Genomic DNA, 22,049 nt, shown 5'->3' with positions numbered 1-22,049 from the left:
GAAACACTGTTTAGGGTTTGGATTGCGTGGCAATCCAAAACCAAAAACCAGTAGGAATGAGCTATGAGGCCAATAGATGGGGCTGTTGCTCACCAGAGATGCTTGCTATGCGTTGGAAGGATTTTTCTTTCGTTTAAAAGGTTTTGCCCTTAAGAGTTGATTTCTAATGATTTCCTGGACACGTCCTTGCAGGGTTTTTTAGCAAAGATTTCAGAAGTGGTTTCTCATTGCTCTGCTTCCTAGGACTGAGAGTGTGACTGGCCTAAGGCTTTGAGCCTAAGAAGGGTCTCCTGGTTTCTAATTGGTACCTTAACCACGATATAAAACTGGCTGTCACTCTTTTAAGACTAAGTTCAGTGTGGAGAAACTGAGGACCAGAGTTGAGATGGCCATATATCAGAATGACAAGAGTTGGAAGGGACCTTGGAGGTCTCTTAGTCCAGCCCCCTTCTCAAGCAGGAAACCCTATACCAGACATGTCAAACACAAGGCCCGGGGGCTGGATCCGGCCCGCGAAGTGGTTTCATGCGGCCCGCAAAGCCATCCTGGAAACAGTGAGGGAACGGCCCCCACTGCCTTGGCCCTGGCCCAGAGACCCTCAGATCTGCCCCATTCCTGCCCAGGCTTCCATAGGCACCCTTGATGCGAACGATGTAGAGCTGGCCATGCCCACCCAGTAAGCCATACGCACTTTAGCCATGCCCACCCAGTATGCCACACCCACCTGGCCCCCTGAGGGCAACTGCAATGCTGATGCGGCCCTCAATGAAATTGAATTTGACACCCCTGCCCTATACCATTGGACAAATGGTTTTGCAATCTCTTTAAAAACCTCCAGTGTTGGAGTACTCACAACTTCTGGAGGCAAGTCATTCGTTCCACTATCAGCCACACTACAGTATTCCACTTAGAAGTTGGGCATGTGATGAATGAAGAAAGGAACAACATAAACATTCAGGCTGATAAAATGGAGTGGGAAAAAATGACTTGTACAACTTGTAGAAGAAGAAACAGATAAAAGCATATGGAGCCGTATGTCCAATCTTTTGATGAGAAGTAATAGATGGTCAAGGAGAGCCAGGAGAAGGCATAGAGGAAGTCACTGATAGGAAGGTTGAAGGAATAGACGGTGCCTACATTCCACTTGTGTTGAAAAGCCCGAATGCAGTAGATTGTGATGCCATTCCCAACAGTAGCCAGAAAGGAATTATATTAACAGGATGACCCAGATTTGTTCCTGGAAGGAGTACAAAACCTTCTGACAAATCAGTTGTGTTTCCCTGCTTCACTAGTCTGTGTTCACATCTCCAGATAATCCCATGGGTTTCTAAGCAAATACTACACAGATAGACCTTGTTTAGCAACACAAGCGGGACTGGCAAATGGTCATCAAGCAAAATAGTCACTAAATAAAAGTGCTTATGATCCTCAGCTTTTGCTTTGCAGACCTGTTGAAGGTCATAAATGCAGGGACTAGATGCAAAGTTTCTATTTTGTTACCATTGTTAACTGAAGTGTTGCCAAATGAGGCAGTTGCTAAATGAATGGTTAGCATATATATGGCTAAAATCTTTGCTAGGCAGACAAGGTACAGCAACAAAATCTAACTGATAATAATGAATAGCAACCCACTTTTAATTCGCCTCTGGCAGTTAGAATATTTATAATTCTCAACCTTGTTGCATTCCCATGTAAACCATGGCTTATGAGGGTACTGCAAAAAATGCAGCACGTATTAGAAAGTATAGAAAACCATGGACTGTAGTGGATCAAATGGGCAAAGGCTTGGTCCCCCAAAGTTATTGCTCAGATAATGGGATGTCTTTTTCAGTAAAGCTTTGGTCTCAAGTTGCTTGTGAGCATCTCAAGAAGACTGGACTGGACTGGACTAGAGAGGCCTTGCTCACAGCACAGGATTCAGATAATTTAATGGTGATGACTTCATAATGGATTTTTATACAAGGGGGGGATACTTAACTGACATGAGGATTTGCAAAGCTAACGCAGAAGTTCTGATTCCTGTGGTATTAAAAATATTGTTTGTTTTTTATAAAATGTATTAAGATTGCTGAATTGCACAACAACTTGGGGTGGGTTAACAATGAAAACAATGCAGAATCTAAATCATAAAGGAAAACAAATGATGCACATTGTATAATCTTACAAGAATCTTCCCACCCACCCTAATCCAAAGCCAAGGAGGCGTGCCATATTTAAAACAACTTTTTAAGTGAGCTCCGAATAGGAGCCATCTGGAAAGAAGTTGTTCCAGCAGATAGATAGAGTGACTAAGAAAATCTGTTTTGTGGGCAGGAAAAGCCCTCTCAAGGGTGCAGTGACAGGAGCGTGTCTCACATCTTACCCCCAAGCTGCATTGACATCCAATTGCCTTCTGAGACCAATGCAGTGATTTGGTATATATCCATATAGAGCTAAGCCTCCTCCTGCTTAGAACAGCTTCCTCCATATGTTGCAGACAAGGAGATACGTAATTCCAGTACTGGCCTAAAAAGAAGTTCACTTAGGACTGTCTTGGGATAGTTCACCTTGTCAGTCTAGTCACTCTCGTCATTATATTTATTTATTTATTTATTTATTTATTTATTTATTTATTTTTGGGACTTATATGCCGCCCTATCTCCCGAAGGACTCAGGGTGGCTTACAACAATAAAAAACAACAATACAAAAATTAAAAAAGAATTAAATAGCCCCAAAATAAATTAACTACAGTTAAAAATTAAAACATATTTAAAAACCCATCATCAATCCAGGTCAGCCTGATGGAAGAGAAAAGTTTTGAGGTCGCGGCGAAAGGACCGGAGGTCTGGGGCCATCCGAAGCTCAAGGGGAAGTTGGTTCCAAAGGGCTGCTGCTCCCACAGAGAAGGCCCTCCCCCTGGGGGTCGCCAGCCGACATTGTCTGGCCGACGGCACCCTGAGGAGGCCCTCTCTGTGTGAGCGCACTGGGCGATGGGAAGTCGTCCCCGGTAGCAGACGGTCCTGCAAGTATCCCAGGCCTAAGCCATGCAGGGCTTTAAAGGTAAGTACCAGCACCTTAAATCTCGCCCGGAATATAACATGTAATACAGTGGAAGGTTGAGAACCAGCTGGGAATTTCAGTAATAAGTTCAGTAAATTTTGAAGAATAATCCTTTGTCTGCTTATCATTTTTACTGGGTTTGTAAAAAGATGTTGAGGTTCTGGCATAGTGCAGAAAAGAGGAACAAAGATGATTGGGAGAGGCTGTAGAGTACATATGAAGAATTGTTGCAGGAATTGAATTTGTGTAGTCTAGTGAAAAGAGGGACTAAAGGAGACATAATAGCAATGTTTCGATATTTGAGGGGCTGACCCAAAGAAGAGGGAGTCAACCTATTTTTCAAAGCACCAAAAGGCGAAACAAGAGACATTGGATGGAAACTAAACAAGGAGAGAAGCAACTTAGAACTAAGGAGAAATTTCCCTAACAGTGAGAACAATAAACCAATAGAATGGCTTGCCTTCAGAAGTTGTGGAGATTTTTAAGAAGAGATTGGACAAACATTTGAGCAGAGGATTGGACTAGAAGACCTCCAAGGTCCCTTCCAACTCTGTTATTCTGTATAAAGTTCTGTCATCATCTCATTCTTTCAGTGTTATCATATGTTCTCTACACTGCCTTTTCAGCCACTCCCACACCTGAAGCCCTTATAAATAGAAGAGCACTGACCAAAGCCACTGAAGATGTTACCTAGCCTGGTAATGAAACGTTTGGAAACCAACCCACAAGCTCAGAGAACGAACCTTCGTGCTTATCTTACAAGGTGCTTGAACTTGCGTTTGATCCTTTCTGTGGCCAATATTCCAAAAGCACTTCTAGTAGTCAGGCTTGTCAGTACACGGGAAGAATGACTTACTTGCTGCTTGTCTTTGTAGTGCGTTAAGAGCAGGCATGTGTAATCATTTGTTGAGGTCCTCACTGAGGCCACCTCTCCCCCTCCCTCCCTCCCTTCCTTCCTCCTCCTCAATCTCTCTCTCTCTCTCTCTCTCTCTCTCCTTCTTTCTTTTGACATTGACAGTGGCATGGGAAATATTTCATAGAGGGCTTCAGAAAATGATAAAGGTGATCCAGAACTTCTGTGAGTGCAACATTTCCCTGTGATTCATTAACATGGCTGTTTCCTTTGGCTCCAAAGCATAGGCAGATAACTTACCTCAGCTTGCAAAGCACTGTATTACAGTTTAGGATCATTTTCTTATCCAAAGCATTAAGTCCGGGGAAGAAGGGTTGAAAACCATACGGAACAGAATATGATCCCAGAGTTGGATGAACGGCCCTGGACAATTGCCTGGCCTTTCAGCCCCCCCCCCCCACTACTCTCTGAGTTCCATTGTTGAACCACTTTGTATGGGTTTCAGATAATTAATCATAACCCTTAAAGGAACAGTTAAACCCCTGCCTCTCGTTCCGCCAGTGAACTGTTATGATAAAGTGCTCTTGCCAACTCTTCTAAAATAACTGGGACATGGAGATCATCCTGCCTGTAAAGCCAGTGCTGGGAAATCATGTTATTATCATTTTAGCTGTCACCACCACCACTCAGAAAAGTTTCCACTATTGATTTACCTGAAGCAAGCTGGTGCACAATATTGGCACACATTTTCCAGGTTCCTGTAAATGCAGAAGGCCTACAAGAAAGTGACCTAGGACAATGTATGATAGAGAATAGGGGTGAAAGATCTTCAGAACATACCAGGCTGCAAGAGGAAATAGCTAGCTCGACCTCAGAAGTACCAGAAGGGGTTTCAGAGTGGGGAATGGAAAGATTTAAGCTGCAAAATATGTAGCTGCAACAGGAAATTGCTAGCTTAGCCACAGGCGAGGGTCATATAAATTGTGATAAGCAACTGATATTCTGAAAAATAGGTGGTTTTTCTGAGAAGAAGTGGGTCACAGTAATAAGCAAAGCACATAGAATAGAATACTACATATTAATTGACACATCTTATGTATATAATCTGCTAATTATAATGCACATGCAATATATGACTCATGGAGGGTCTCAGGAAACATGTAGGAGGCAGTCAAAAGAGAATGTAACCTCAGTACTCAGGCCAATGGGGAATGAGGAAGAATGGGCTGCCTGTGTAGGGAATGTATAAAGATGTTGTTTTGAGATAATGAATTTTGGAGAGAACCAAGCTATGATAGCTTGTTCCTGCTTATTACAATAAACAAAACAAAAAGGTCTTCACTGTGTCTTGGCTGGTTATTGGTCAGGCAAATTTGCCACTGATTGCGAAGGAAAGTAGCTGAGAGCATATAACAATGAAGAACCGGAGCACCTGAAAAAAAAACCAATTGTATCCTGACCTACTTCACATCTGCCCAGAGCTCACCTTTGCAGAACCTTTCACAGTTCTTTAAACAACTAGTACTGTGCTACAAGTGAGGGATTGCCTCTCCTCTCATCCCTACAATCTGAGTCAGCATCAAACCTCTTGTGGCCAAAACCTGGCTCTGCTAAGACAACCAAAACACTTCAAAGATGCAGATATATTAGATGTAAACAGTAAAACAGTATATATCAAACTCCCAGCAAAGCATTGGCAGCTTATTGAGAGCCTTGTTGAAAAGGAGAACCACAACTTATATACCTTTGGCCAACTACATTTCAAAGACAAGTCAAAGGAAAAAGGCAGACAGAGTGGAAATTACAGCATGACGTTGGTATGTTTTGATAAACCCATCTGGATGAACTTATTTATCCCTTCCTATTAAATAATCATGCTAGCCATACTATGACCCCATAGGTCTGGTAGTGAATGCAGTTCACATATCCATCTGGGAGGGGGGTGACTTTTACCACCATATAGGACAAACAATACTTGGCTCATGCCTATTTGTCAGATGCCATGTTATATCTGTCGGGCATGTCAAACATCTGTTCATCCTTTCCTGGCGTAGTATTAAACATTATCAAGTCTGCTCAGGGGGCCTGCCTTCACATTCCACTAATTGCAGCAGAAATATGCCTCATTAGCTGTGTTTCATGTTCTCAAAATGCCACCCTTGCTCATCTGTAGCCCTCACAGCAACAACCCAATTAGTCTTTGGCTATGCCATTTTTGAAATAGTATCTCACTCTTCTCCCAGTACAAGCCTCGCTGTACTATCTATGATGCCTCATTGATGTTGGCGATGATATACAGAGGTTGGCATCTTCCTAGCTCCCACTAACTGTAGGCATGTCCCTTCCTTGGTGGGCATTGCCCTCCAGGAACATTCTTGCTTCAGCTTTAGATTAGAGTAATAACCTGCCTCAGCATCCACCACAATTACAGTAGTAACCAAAATTGTGGAAACCTTTTGGGAAAAGTGTATTTCTGAGGTTTGATGGCTAATAACACCACTTTTTTTTCAGTAGTACCATAAAATTATATAACAATGGAAAGATAATTTAATCAAAAATATAATGCAACATAGTTTTTTCAATTATCTGTACGGTATTCTATGTAAAGTTGTAGCCAAATAACCAGAAAAAGGAAGCACAACTTGCTTAGGTTGATATCAGGTAGCTTTCCTTCATCTGATCGTAGCCAATCAGCGTGAGTGTTTAGAGAGTCAATCAGATCACAGTAGGATCATCTTGTTTTGATGATGTCATCTTGTTTTGGCAATGAGTCAATCAGATCACAGTAGGATTCAGTTATTGATGTCATGTATTGAAGCTGAGAGATGGACATTTGTCAGTGTGTTATGTGATCACTATCAAGTTGGTTGGTTTTTTTTTCCCTTTCATTTAGTGAGCTTGTAAAACATAATAAAATTAAAGTAATGCTGCAAAGAGTTGACTGGTTGTCCAGAAAGCGATGTAAAATAGTATTATTAAGTGAACAAGGCTACAGTTATAAAGAAATTAGAAGAAAAATTGGTGGAATCTTAACCAAAGGTGGCATCGAGGACCACCTGCTGCCGGCGTCGACTCCCCTCCGCCCTGTGCGCGCCCACAGAGAGGGCCTCCTCAGGGTGCCTCCTGTCAAGGAATGTCGACTGGTGGCCCCCAGGGGGAGGGCCTTCTCTGTGGGTGCTCCGGCGTTATGGAACCAACTGCCGGTTGAGCTCCGGATGGCATCAGACCTCCGATCCTTCCGTCGCGGGTTGAAGACCCATTTATTTGAACTAGCGGGTCTGGCCTGATGGGGGTACATGGGTTTTTTATAGGCTTGTTTTATTATTCTTGTTTTAATTTGGGCATTGATTTAATTGTCTTTTAATGTTTGTATTGTTATTTATATTTATGCCCTGTGAACCGCCCTGAGTCCCTTTGGGAGAAGGGCGGTATAAAAATCTCAATAAATTAAATTAAATTAATTAAATTTTTACTGTACACTTTTCCTAAAAGGTTTCCACAATTTTGCCCACTATTGTATATTGTTGGGATGTAGGGTGGACAAGATACTCAACATCCCCACTACATCCACTGGAGAAGAACAACATATGTTTATAATCAAAAGAGACAGATGGCCAGGTGGAAGGTTCACCCACAAGTATTATCCCTAATCTTTAGGAGCACTCCTTACCCGCTCATAACATAGGGTAATTATAAAAAGTAAATTATTAACCTACTTCTGGAACTGAGGACTATTTATTTAGCCCCAATTAAACGTGTCTTGGGTAATAGGTCTACTCATTCTCACAGGACTACAGACACAAAAGTCAAAAAGATGTTGAACATAGCAGAAAAAGGGCAAGATGGAGAGGAGAGTGTGGGCTTGGAACAGATCTTCAAAACTCAGAATTGGCATCACCACCTAAATATCTTTTGATGCCCTTTTAGTCATATAGGGATAACCTGACTTAATAACACTTCCTTTTTCCCTTCAGGGAAAAACTCTTCAGCAGTTGAAAGACTGGAAATGGGACTGAGGTTATGGACAACCAATGGGGATACCTTTCTTTATCCCTTCGAGTCAGTGTTGATTCCTAGTGACTGCTGGTCAGATCCCTGCTTCCTTCCTAGGGCTGAGAGAGAGTGACTGGCCCAAAATCACCCAGCTGGCTTTGAGCCTAAGGTGGGACTCGAATTCAAGGTCTTCTGGGTTTCTAGCCTGGTGCCTTAACCACTACACCAAACTGGTTAATACTAGGTGAGTTGCAAAATTACTCCAAATTTGTGAAATAAGCCCTTTCTCATCCAGATACTTTACAAATGTGCTGGATTACACTCCCAACAAAAGTGTGTGTTTTTGTGTGTCTAGTTCCACATACAAGGCAGTATGGTGGGTAATAGTAGTAAACTATAATCCATGGTCATTTTTCTGTGGTTTAAACAGGACACACGCATGTTATTTCCCATTTCTTTTGTCTCATCTTGTCCTACAGTTGCTGTTAATTTTAAATAGTTATGAAGGATTTTTTTCCTAAAACCTCTAAAAGTTGACAAAGGAAAGTTCTGGCATGGAAAACCATTTTCTTCCTGGGAAAACCATGCTTGACAAGCTAGCTTTTCTTTCTAACAAACAACCAGTGGCAAAGTGGAAGCTTACCGCAAGGAAGTTGAGGGGTTGGTGAACTGGTGTAAGGAAAACAGCCTAGTTTTAAACACTGGAAAAACCAAAGAGATCCTTGTCGATTTCAGAAAAGGCAGGCACAGCCACACTTCTCTGTGCATTAATGATTCACCTGTGGAGATGGTTACCAGCATCAAATTTCTGGGTATGCAGCTAATGAGTAGGCTGGCTTGGTTGCTCAACAGTGAGAAACTGGTGAAGCGGGCACAGCAGCGCCTGCACTTTCTGCGTCACATGAGAAAAGCTCATCTTCCTTCCCCTGTTCTGACCACTTTCTACAGGGGGACAATTGACAGCATCCTGTCATACAGCATCACAGTCTGGTTTGGAAGCATCACTGCTTCAGACAGAAAGGAGGTGCAGAGAGTGGTGAGGATGGCCGAAAAGATCATTGGCAGTTCCCTCCCTCCCATCCAGGACATAGCACAGAAGCGTTGCTTGAGCAGGGTCCGTAAGATTATCTGGGACACTACTCATCCCCTTCACGACCTGTTTTCCTTGTTACCTTCTGGGAGGAGGCTTCGTGGTATCCATGGCATAACATCCAGATTCAGCCATAGTTTCATTCCATACAGCATTAACCTCGTGAACTCTCAGGCTTCCTCCTTCAGTTATATATTAAAAATGGACAGTATTTAATATTTTATTGTTATGTATATGCAGGGGTGTGGGTCTATACATATGTTGTATGTAGTATGTTTTAGGTGTGTGTCATGTATGTGTTTCAATTTGAGAACGGGTAACTAAATTTCATTTTTGATGTGTGCCATTGTGTCCACAGTAAAAAATGGCAATAAAGATTTTCTTACCTTTTCAAGTGTCCTCATCACTGGGGCCCTCTTTGAAGAACAGGAAGTGCTGTGCATTGCTTTCCTTTTGTATGACCAGATAGATCCTTTGACTCAAGTCTCCATATACAGTTGCAAAATCTTGCTAAGACTAGCAGCATTTGAAGGCTTTGAGAGCTCATAACTACAATTATAGTACAAAAAAGGCAAATATTCTATAATCTGTGGGCATGTCCTCACAGTAATTTTAACGAGTTGGCAGAAAAATATGTTGACATAATTGTGCTAGTGATGAAATGTGCCCATCTTCCACCTGTAAGGACAGTATCACTCCTTGACATGTTTGCCAAAGTTTGGTGCATTTTGGTCAATCTTGGAGCCATGAGGGAGAGACTGAGAAAGGCACTGCCTTAAGCTGGGGATGAGAGAGAAGTAATATCATGAAGCAAGTCTCTTAAAAATGGCTAGCAATTTTGTCATGGGGAAGACAAAATAAAATTAAGAGAATAACTGATGAGATAGGGACATGGTTGTAAACAGTTTTGCTATTTACAGTTATCAGAAAAAATTCAATATAGGCAAAAATATTATGTGATCGAATATTGTAAGACTGTGAAATGGAGTTGTATGCAAATAATGAACATGTGATTGTTAAAATATATAAACATTTATTATTTGAAACATAACAAGTGAATGTATGATAAAGTGGAATAAAAATATGGTTACACAAATGGAAGAGTGGGAAAATGTGTGGTTGAAAGGATTGAAATTGGGACTACATTATTGTGAGAGGCCTCACGAGACCGATGGTTCGTTGAGGTGCTTCCAAGAAAAAAGGCAGCACGCAGGGATGCAATCAGATGAAGCTTTATTTAAAGATAGAGTAAAGAGAAAGAGTTCCCTGGCATGGAGGCATCCATGCCTGGATTGAGCTCATGGATCATTCCCAGAGGGAGCTTGAAGAAGAAAGCAACAAGAGAGAGAGCAGCCCCTGAGCAGAGGTTTTTATGGGGGTCCCCAGCCCCTCCCTTACCAATGAGAGTGAGGGGGCTGGAGGGCCATTAACTCTCTCCAATGGGGCTGCAGATGCCTCTTTGCTCCCATCTGATGACCTTTTTGGGGAACTGCCATGGCTGGCACAAAAACATCTAACAATTATCTTAAAGAGAACCGGTTTATGTTCAGCTATGTACTACTCCATGTAGTCTAACAGCACAAGCCAGGGGTTCCACATAAATATCAAAAAGCAAGGGTGAAAGTGCACGTCCCATTAAATAATGAGAAAATAGTAGAAAATAGCAGTGAGGCATGATGGCTCAGCAGTTAAATATGCTGAGCTTGTCAGCTAGAGAGCTGACAGCCCAAGTTCGAAACCTGAACTCGGCTCAATGGGGTGAGCTCCCATTACTTGCCCCAGCTCCTGCCCACTTAACACAAATACTAGTAGATAAATAGGTACCATTTCAGTGGAACAGTAACAGTGTTCCGTACGCCTGGGCAAGTATAGTCATGCTGGCCACATGACCATGGAAATGGTCTTCAGACAACGCTGGCTCCCTTAGCCAAGAAATGGCGATGAACACAATGTCCTAGAGTTGGACATGACTGACAGGGAAATCTTTACCTTCAGTAGTAAATATACCTCAGTGGACAGCTTGTCAGTGAATAGCAAAACTAACTAGTAGCCAATTGTATTTTTATCACTGATTTCAGTGGTCACAGGAAGGTGCTGGTTGCAATTCCAGATTCTTTTCTTTCGCTTGCAGCGCTTTCTGCCGCTGTAAACCTTTGCAACAACATTTGGGCATGTTCTTAGCTAGAGCTGCATAGATGAATGGGTGGATGCAAACATGAAAGTGAACTAGGATTTTAGTTATTTGATAGGCGATGTAAATGGACATGCTGTATTTATCCATACGAAAATAAAGATTCAAATTGCGAAAGACGTGAAAAGGCAAGTAAAAGAGGGCATAAAGGAGCACAACTGTAGAAATCAGTATCTTCACTTTGCGCTTTTCCTTCCTGGTGATACCGTGACTGCGTCTAACAGCGCAAACAATGGCCACACAAGAAAAGAGAGTCAGGAGAAAAGGCAGTCCACAGCCTGCAGTCAGGAGGAACCAGCTGTACCGCTGATAAGCAGGCAGTTCTGATGAAGAAGCACTTCCTAGGCAAATTTTTGTGCTGCCTCTACTTTCCACTGTGGAGAAATAAAGGACAGGGGCTGAGATGGCTGTCGCAAGAAACCACACCATCCCGCTGGCAACTTTGGCATGGAAGGGTTCGATGCGCTCACGGGCAAAGAAGGGATGGACAATGGCGATGTAGCGGTTCAGGCTGATGCAAGCAATGAAAAAGGTGCTGCCGTACATGTTGACAAAAAAGACAAAACGATCCAATTTGCACAGAATGAAGCCGTACTTCCAGTCCTTGGGGGGATAGTAGTAAACAGCCAAGGGCAACAAGGAGATGGCATAGAACAGGTCAGAGAGCGCCAGGTTGAAGGAGTAGATGATGCCGGAATGCCAGGTGCGTTCCCAAGCCACAAAGTGGTAGATTGTAAAGCCATTCCCCAAAACAGCGAAAAAGAACTGCAGAACTATGATGACCCACAGTTTTTCTTGGAAGCGGTTACGTTCTTCTTCAGGGCTTAGGTTCTCTGTCTTCATACTGGACAAAGCAGGATGAATGAGGTGAGAGGCTTCCAAGGCCACCTGTTGACTACAAACAGAGAACATGGAGCATATTATCAGAAATGCTGACACCTATCACTTCAACTGCAACTCTCTTAAAAAAAAGTTGTTTTGTTCAGCTTTTTTCCCCCGGCTCCCTTGGAATAGATGCTTATTTGATAAACAGAATTTCCAGGAAGTGTAATATGATTACGATGGCTATATAAAAATGTGGAGAATGGAAAGAGAGAAAACTCACAAAACAATTCTCATATACAATCAGAACTAGATTTACCTATGTATTCATGATCCGCTATGCAAATTAATAAATACAGTAAATCAGTATTTTGACCATTAGAAAAAAAAAGAGAAATTCAGCATATAAAAAATAGATATAGTTCTCCATTTGGGACTTCTACAGGTTGAATCTTTCTTTAGGCCCAACAAACCAAGTTTGTAAGTCATTGTACAATGAATTAATGGATGGTGGATATCCCTTATAGGATCCATTTGGGGGATAGGCAATATTCATTATTAGTACCTTTCAGTTGGTTTCCAGAGTAAATTTAAAAATGCATTTACAAATTCGCATTTGCGCTGACTATAAATGCACTCTAAATAAAGCCCTCAAGCAACACCCTTACCCGGTCCCAGTAGTCAACCACATTTTAGCCTCCTTGCAAGGGGGTACTATTTTTGCTAAACTTGATTTAGCACAGGCCTATCAGCAATTGCCGGTTGATGAGGCCACAGGGGCGGCTCAGACGATCGTGACTCACAGGGGGGGCTTTCAAAGTTAAACGCTTACAGTTTGGAGTTAGTGTTGCACCGGGCATTTTCCAGGGAATCATGGAGCATACAATTAAGGGTATTCAGGGCGTCTGCCCTTATTTTGATGATGTTCTCATTGCAGGGGAATCCCCAGAAGTGTTAGCTAGTAGACTCAGGGTTGTTTTGCAGAGGCTTTGTGAAGCAGGCCTCAAATTTAAAAAAAAGCAAGTATAGTATTGGGGTTCCTTCAACAGAATTCCAGGGTTTCCGAATTGATGCTAACAGCATTCACCCTGCTGATTCTAAAGTGAAGGCCATTAAAATGGCTCCTAGGCCCAAATCCAAAGGAGAGCTACAAGCATTTTTGGGCCTCCTAAACTTCTACCACACATTTCTACCTCATAAGGCCGCACTAGCAGAGCCCCTCCACAGGCTTCTAGATAAGAAAGCTCCATGGAAATGGACTAACTTACATGAAAAAGGTTTCCAGGACTTAAAAGCACTATTGTCAGAAAAGTCCACTGTAACTCACTACAAAGAGTCTAAACCAGTATGTCTTGCATGTGATGCATCTGTTGTGACTCAGGGCCAGCCTGTGGGTCCGGCAGCCGGCTCAGATGTCTCGGATGACTCAGATGAGGGGGAGGAGGAGGGTGTGGAAGACGAACTGGCTGATGATGGCTTGGAGGCTTCGCAGAGCCCCCAGCCGGGGCCCTCTTCTCAGCTGCGTGAGCCCGATAGTGCGGAGGATGATGACCCACAGCTGGCCCTGTTCAAGGACGCCCGACGCAGGAGGCAGTCGAGCAGGACCAAGCAGAGAAAGGCTGTGGGACTCCTCGGGTGGAGGCACAGGGAGACCACGCCCTGAACTCTAAATAAAAGGAGTGTTTGGGGAGGGGCTGGTTGCTGAAAGCAACCCTTCCGTTTGAGGATTCAAGTTCCAGTGTTTTTGTTTCTTGTTCTGTTGTTTGAGTAATAAATCTTGGCAGACGCTTTTCAGCCTCAGACGCTCTCCAGTCTCTACTGTTTGAACAGGGGTTTGCCTTATTGCAAGGCCGGTAGCAGGCTGGTTCAGAACAGCATCTCCCTATGGGGTGGGGGCAGTTTTAAGCCACATTAAAAAAAATGGAACACAGGTTCCTATAGCATTTTACTCTAGGACATTGTCCTCTGCTGAGTGCAACTATGCTCAGATTGACAAAGAGGCCCTAGCCATCGTTGCTGGAATTAAAAAATTCCCTGACTACTTATATGGCAGGGACTTCATGGCCTTTACAGACCACAAACCTCTGTTGGGACTTTTCACAACAAACAAAACCACCACATACTTTCTCCAAGAATGCTGAGATGGTCTATTTTTCTATCTGCATACACTTTTAAATTGATTCACAAACCGGGCAAAGAAATGGGCCATGCTGATGGCCTCAGCAGACTACCACTGTCACTAATGGAACCAGATCTGGCTCCAGCTGCTAGAATACTGTCCATACAGGACATACCTGAATTTCCCCTCCATGCGGGGGACATTGCTGCTGAAACTGCCACAGATAAAATACTTAGTAGAGTATTGTCATGGGTATACACGGGCTGGTTGGATAAAAGCCCAGGTTCTGAATTTCAGAACTATTTTGTCAGAAGGCATGAGTTATTTGCCCACAAGGGGTGCATTTTATGGGGAAACAGAGTCATAATTCCCACTTCCCTAAAAGACAGGGTTTTACAGTCATTACATGAAGGCCATCCAGGCATTGTCAGAATGAAAGCTTTAGCTAGAAGCTACCTTTGGTGGCCTGGCCTTGATAAGGAGATTGAGGCACAAGTCCATGGTTGTTATACATGCCAGCAATCTAGGCCTGAAATGCCACAGGCTCCAATTCACAGGTGGGAGGAAATGCACACTCCCTGGTCTAGGATTCACATAGACTACGCTGGGCCCTTTCAGGGACAGCTCTTCCTTATAGTAGTGGATAGCCACTCCAAATGGCTGGAAGTAATTCCAGTTCCTAACATGACTACTGCTAGGACCATCCAGGTGCTGAGAAAACTCTTTGCCACACACGGGTTGCCAGATGTCTTAGTTTCAGACAATGGGGCCCAATTTACTGCTGCTGAATTTCAGGCCTTCCTTAGAGTTAATCTCATCAGACATGCAACATCTGCACCTTTTCATCCGTCTTCTAATGGTCTAGCTGAATGCATGGTGAGGACAATGAAGGAATCACTCAAGCGCATTGTCACAGGTGACTGGTATCACAGATTGGCAGATTTTCTACTCTGCCAGCATTCCACGCCCTGCACTGCTACAGGCAAAAGTCCTGCAGAACTACGTTGGGGGAGGCGTTTGATCACTAAACTGGACAGGTTGCATCCAGATAGAGTGGCAGCAGAAGCCTCTCGACCAAAACCCCCAAGGGGGCTGCACATGGGTGATTGGGTTTGGGCCAGGAACTATGGTCATGGGAATCTGTGGGTTCCTGCTCAAATTACCAAAGCATCCGGACCCCTGTCTTATGAAGTGGGGTTGGAGGGAGGGCAAGTTGTCAGACAACACATTGATCAGCTCAGGAAATGGTTTCCAGAATGGCCACTAAGTGAGGACTGCATCATAAGTCCCTCCCAAGGTTCTCAAACTTGCAGCCAAGCCAGTCCTCATATGGACTCTCAGGACTTTTCCTTCATAACTGAGGTGGAACCAGAGGAAGAAGTGGGGAGTCCTGGAATGCAACGTGGATCCCCTGAAGGAGCAAGCCATCCGAACTTCAGCAACTGCTGCGCCTACTCTGCTGATCAGTCTGACTCTGGGTTGGGCCAACCTGGAGAGGCCAGCCAGAAAGCATCTAATCCCCCTGACTCAGGAGCACAAAGGGACACAAGTCTACCCAGCCCACTGGGTAAGCTGGTAGACCACAAAGTGGTTGGGACTCCAAGACATTCCACTAGGGCACACAAGCCCCCTTCATATCTTGCTGATTACATTGTAAAATAAAGAGCTATAATATTGTTGTATTGCTGCATGCCCCTATACTACAGAAACTAGTGCTATGTTGTAACTGTCTAAGTGTGCTATCCATGAAGCCTATTCATTCAGACCTTGTTTAATCACGTTGATACCTATATGTTTTTTTGTTCTATTACTTTTATTTTAGTGTGTTTTGATAATGAGTCTTGATAATTGCATTGAGACTAACTTGTGTTAATATTGTTTGATCTAAGAGGGGAGGGGTGTTATGTACTGGGCTCATAGTAATACCACGTGGGTTGCTGGAGCAGCTAACGGCTCTCCAGCAACCCAGACTACAAGTCTCCAGCGCTACAATTGGCTATCCACAGGCGGCAATGGTTGCTTCAAACCTATTGGCTGCGCCTAGGGGCTAGACTATATATTGCGGCTAGTTGCAGCCATTTGCCCAGTACAGATTCTGCATGAAATAAAATATGAGTTTCCCTGTACTCAGCTACCTTGTCTTCATTCCTGCGCCAAAGAACCCACTATTTAACAAGTGGAATAACATTTGACTCAAGGTACAGTTACAGATCTCAATTAACAGCAATAATCTGGACCAGAATTTCTGTAACTAAGTGACACAATTGTAAATTATGATGTCACATGACCATGCCACTTAGCAATGACAGTTCTGGAAGTCCCTGGTTACTGGCCTTAAGGGAGGACTATGCAGGATATCAAGTGAGGACTTCACGTGATTGCAGCTCCCTGCCGGCTTCTTTGTTGACTTTGTGGGAAGCCATGCAGGGAAGATCGCAAATCAAAATTGCATGACCATGGATGCTGAAAGATTGGAAATCTGAGTGGTTTGCTGAGCACGGATACCATGATCATAGGACCATGGAGGTGCTTCGCCAGCTGGAACTTTGAGGAGCAGTCACAAGTACCATTCTGTTCAGTATTGTTGCTAGTCTGAATGAGTGGTCGTTAAACAAGGACCACCTGTAAGCTGTTATAACACAAAAGTCAAGCCTAATTCTGCACTCTGACACCGTGTTTCCAACAATCAACCGATCAGTGTCTTCCAGAAAAAAAATGCATTATCCAAGAGACACAAAATAATATTTTTATTGTAAATCGTAAGCAATCAGTATGCATCTATGGAAATATATACAAGCCAAAGTAGTCTTCCAATTCTTATTCGTTGCCTCCCTAAACTTTCAAAATATAATTTAGTATATTTTATCATTTATAAATAATTATGATAGCTTTTTATTTCACACTGAACATGCTAAATATTTTAGTTGTAGTAGCATGAAGGCTACTGCTAAGCTTGTAAGCCGCCCTGAGTCTTCGGAGAAGGGTGGGATATAAATGTAATAAAAATAAATAAATAAATAAATCCTAACACATACTGGATTCTTGGCCTTTAGCCTAAAAATGCTGAACAAAGGAAGCGGTTTGCCCTTGCCTCCTTCCCACGGCAGTGAGTGAGTGTCTGGCCCAAGGTTGCCCAGCTCGCTTTGAGCCAAAGGCAGGATTAGAAGTCATGATCTCCCCATTTCTAGCGTGGTGCCTTTTACTACTACTACCAATTTATTACAAATAACAAAAAAAAATAATCAACATTTCATTGTTAATAGATCTCAAATATGCACTCATACACCACTTGGGGTCCACAAGGGCTTTGTCAAATATCCCTGACAAAGAGCTATTTAGAAATTTTGAAAAGACACTCTCCTTCTTATCGTACAGGTTATTACTCCATTTTTAAATTTGTCTTGTTGAGAGGAAAAATACTGTTTTCCTTAATGCTTGCTTTGCTCAAGTTTAAAGGCTTATTCCAATGATTTAAATATAGTTCAATATAGACATTTTCTGGTGTGTGTTTTAAAATTGCAGTCATTCATCCCTGATTGCAAACAATTTATTAATAATAGCTCATAAAGTCTTAACTTCTCCCCTTGCATATACTGTACGTATTCACAAGCAATTATACTGCCTACTACTACTACTACTACTACTACTAATAATAATAATAATAATAATAATAATAATAATAATAATAATAATAAAGTTGGAAGAGACCTTGGCGGTCATCTAGTCCAACCCCCTGCTCAGGCAGGAAACCCTATACCAGACATGTCAAACTTGCGATGTCACATGACATCATGCAACCTATCGGGACGGTTTTGCCATTGCCGGCAATGGGGTGCGTGCGGCTTCTGGATGACACGTCCAGCTTGTGTGCCAGCAGTTTGACACCCCTTTCAGACAAATGGCTGTCCAGTCTCTTCTTAAAAACCTCCAGTGTTGGAGCATTCACCACTTCTGGAGGCAGGCTGTTCCACTGGTTAACTGTTCTAACTCTCAGGAAATTTCTCCTTAGTTCTAGGTTGCTTCTCTCCTTGACTAGTTTCCATCCGTTGCTTCTTGTCCTGCTTTCAGGTGCTTTGGAGAATAGCTTGACTCCCTCTTCTTTGTGGCAGCCCCTGAGATATTGGAAGACTGCTATCATGTCATCCCTAGTCCTTCTCTTCATTAAACTAGACATACCCAATTCCAGAAACTGTTCTTTATATATTTAGGCTCCACTCCCTTAATTATCTTTGTTGCTCTACTCTGTACTCTTTCTAGACTCTCAACATCTTTTTTTACATCGTGGTGATGAAAACTGGATGCAAGTGTGGCCTTACCAAGGCATTATAAAGTAGTACTAACACTTCACGTGATCTTGATTATATTCCTCTGTTAATGCAGCCTAGCACTGTGTTGGCTTTTTTGGCAGCTGCAGCACACTGCTGGGTCATATTTAAGTGATTGTCCACTAGGACTCCAAGATCACTCTTACATTTACTATTATTGAGCAAGGTACCACCTATACCATACCTGTACATTTGGTTTTTCTTGCCTAAATGTAGCACCTTACTTTTTTCACCATTGAATTTCATTTTGTTAGATAGCACCCAGTGTTCAAGTCTGTCCTGATCCTCCTGCATCTTAAGCCTGTCTTCTGGAGTGTTGGCTATTAGCTATTCCTGCCAGCTTAGTGACATCTGCAAATTTGATGAGTTCCCCAGCTATCCCCTCGTCCAAATCGTTGATGAAGATGTTGAAGAGCACTGGGCCTAGAACAGAGCCCTGGGGCACCCCACTACACACTAGTTTCATCAAACTACCTCGCTTATCTTTTTCACATTTGATCTTCTATTCTGATGTTTTAGCCATCTACTGCATTCCTTTTGAACTCTAGCATAATGAAAGACTATGCTGTTTTCTTTGTTAATTGCACAGAATTTTTATTTCTATCCTGGTTAGGAGCAAGTTCTGGATCGTAGCTTAGCCAAAAGTGTATCAGGCCCTTTTATTTAATAGTTTTAATACATTAATGCATCTAATATAGTCATTATAATTTTTGTGCTGTGGCAGTTAGTTTAAATTTGACCTGTGCTCACTAAAACCACTTCAGTTTGATTTATTATGTTACGTTTAGTTTGTCTTTGCCATTGAACCAAAGTATTCAATTATTTTCTACTTTCCCTTGAATTTATGCAAGTAGTTCTGTCTGATGCAACTTTTTGCAAACAATGTATTCTATTGAAACTGTAGCTGGAAAATTTCCATTGTTGTTTGGTTCCATAAGCTTCATGACATGGGATATGTGGAGCCTAAGCTTGAAGGTGAATGAAATCCAATTGTGTCCAGTTTCTTTTTATTTTCTGACACCTAACTGACGTAATCTTACCAGCTTAAAGCTACAACCTTCTAACTTTAAATATACTCTGGAAAGTTCTAGGGCAGTGATGGTGAACCTTTTAGAGACCAAGTGCCCAAACTGCAACCCAAAATCCACTTATGTATCATCAGCTGCTGGGTGGGTGTGGCCCATTGGGTGGGCGTGGCCCATTGGGTGGGCATGGCTGTGGTGGTAATGGCAGACTGGGTGGGACTAAAAAGTTCAATCAATTCCAACTTTGCGAGATCTTTTTTTTTCCTGTGAGAAGTTGAAATTGATTGATTGATTGAAACTTTCTTTTTTTGCACATGGTGGCGGAGGCCTAAAGTGAAAAGGTTTTATAAAACTCAGCTGAAGGCCTAGGACTGGAGTGATGGCGCGCATGCCCACAGAGAGGGCTCTGCGTGCCACCTGTGGCATGCGTGCCATAGGTTCGCCACCACGGTTCTAGGGTATGCTACCCTGAATCTTTTCCTCCCTTCCCCCCCTTATCTAGTTCAGGACTGCACAATCTCTTATTGTGGGGCCCTCTTTTGGAAATATGTTGTCTTCTCCCTGGGAAGCCACCTTGCAATTGCCAAGTTGCCGGCGTCAACTTCCCTCCGCCCTGTGCGTTCCCACAGAGAGGGCCTCCTCAGGGTGCCTCCGGTCAGGGAATGTCAACTGGTGGCCCCCAGGGGGAGGGCCTTCTCTGTGGGCGCTCCAGCATTATGGAACCAACTGCTGGTTGAGCTCCGGATGGCATCTGACCTCCGATCCTTCCGTTGCGGGTTGAAGACCCACTTATTTGAATTAGCTGGTCTGGCCTGATGGGGGAATATGGGTTTTTAAATTGATTTTTAGTATTTATTATTGTTGTTTTAACTGGGCACTGGTTTAATTTCCTTTTAACTTTTGTATTGTTATTTATATATGCCCTGTGAACCGCCCTGAGTCCCTAGGGAGAAGGGCGGTATAGAAATCAAATAAAACTAAAACTAAACTAAAACTAAGATTCCCCTCCCCCTTATTCTCCAACTGCACATTCCATCACATCATACTCACAAATATCCCAAATGACACCTCTTCCCACCCAAAAAAAACCCTAAGCTATTCCACCTTCAACAAGTCACATGCAGCATTGGCAAGGAGGAAAGGTAAATTAGGAGATAAATGTCACATTGACTAACAGAATTCAGAAGCTTTTTGAGACTCTGGAAAAAGTGCAGAGAAGAGCAACAAAGATGATTAGGGGGTCTGTTTCAGGAGACTAAAACATACGATGAAGAGTTGCAGGAATTTGATACGGCTAGTCTAGTAAAAAGAAGGAGATATGATAGCTGTGTTCCAATATTTGAAGGGCTGCCACAAAGAAGAGGGGGATCAACCAATTTTCCAAAGCACCTGAAGGCAAGGCAAGAAGCAATGAATGGAAACTAATCAAGGAGAGAAGCACCTAGAACTAAGGAGAAATTTCCTGACAATCAACCAGTGGAGCAACTTGCCTTTAGATGTTGTGGGCACTCCATCACTGAAGGCTTTCAAAAAGAGACTGGACAGACACCTGTCTGAAATGGTATATGGTCTCCTGCTTAAGCAGGGGTTTGGACTAGGAGACCTCCAGGGTGCCTTCCAACTCTGAAAACTCTGATTTGGTCATAGTATCTAGGATATATTATCTTAGGACAAAGCTTAAACTGTAGAAGACAGACTTCCTACACTACTCTGGCTGTCAGGTCTCTCAACTCATCCATTCATAGAGTTTAATAAAATACATCTTCCATACCTCAGGTACTTGGTGCAGAGTTAAAAGTCAGACATAAATATGGAACAAGGTGAAACAAAGTGAAAGGGACAAAATGAAAGCTGAGAAAAGGAAATAAGCAGCATTACATCAGTGTTCTCCGACATGTCTCATGTTCTATAAAACTGCACTTCTCATAATCTCCAACCACTATTGTTGGAAATAGTGGGGGATGTAGAGAAATACATCTGGAGAACACTAAGATAGAGAATGCAGTAGCTATTTAAATAGTATCCCAATGCACACATACCTAATCCAGCTTCCAGTCGATTCCATATAGAAGTGAGTCAGCCGTATTTTCCCTTACTGCAAAGAAGTTTTGAAGTGCACATTCAAAATGAGGTAGTGAATTATTATGTAAATTCTGAAACTGTACGAGGAAGTAGATGAATCATGACTGAATAAAGTTGAAAAGAACCTCCCTTGCACAATGAAAAGGACTTTTACAGCTCTTTTGCATGTGATCACAATATGCTGAAAATAGAGCAAGAATGCAAGACAGCATGAGGTGGAGGGATCCTAAGACTGGCTGTCCATCAAAGAATAAATCCCAGAGCTGAAAAAAGATTTGACTTTTTCTGAAATCCTACCTGTACATAATTTTAAACTCCAAGGATAACTTGGGAGAATGTGAGATAAGATAGAATAATGCTACTGAGAAAAATGAATGTGATTAAGAAGCAGCTGAGATCTTAGCTCCAAGATCTTCAATGTCATTCCATATCACACTTTTGAATACAACTACAAAAAGCAGGGTTTTTTTTATAATTTAGAGAAGAAAGAAAGGTTTATTGCATTTAGT

The 22,049-nt window shown here is 42.6% G+C and overlaps 1 protein-coding gene across 1 annotated transcript; it reads right to left on the bottom strand.

Annotated features, from left to right (window-relative positions):
* Positions 1-10,418: 10,418 nt before the first annotated feature.
* Positions 10,419-21,562, bottom strand: P2RY11 (purinergic receptor P2Y11). Its single transcript, XM_083351826.1, has 2 exons — positions 21,498-21,562; positions 10,419-12,062 (listed from the first exon to the last, which is right to left on the bottom strand). The coding sequence occupies exons 1-2, from the start codon at positions 21,521-21,523 to the stop codon at positions 11,051-11,053; spliced, it is 1,038 nt and encodes a 345-aa protein (XP_083207952.1). The 5' UTR covers positions 21,524-21,562; the 3' UTR covers positions 10,419-11,050.
* Between the last annotated feature and the right edge of the window lie 487 nt (positions 21,563-22,049).

Source organism: Vipera ursinii (genome assembly GCF_947247035.1).
Source record: "Vipera ursinii genome assembly, chromosome: 2".
NCBI classification, from domain to species: Eukaryota; Metazoa; Chordata; class Lepidosauria; order Squamata; family Viperidae; genus Vipera; species Vipera ursinii.
The sequence above is the reverse complement of the archived record's forward strand: the minus strand, read 5'-3'. Positions and strand labels throughout refer to the sequence as shown.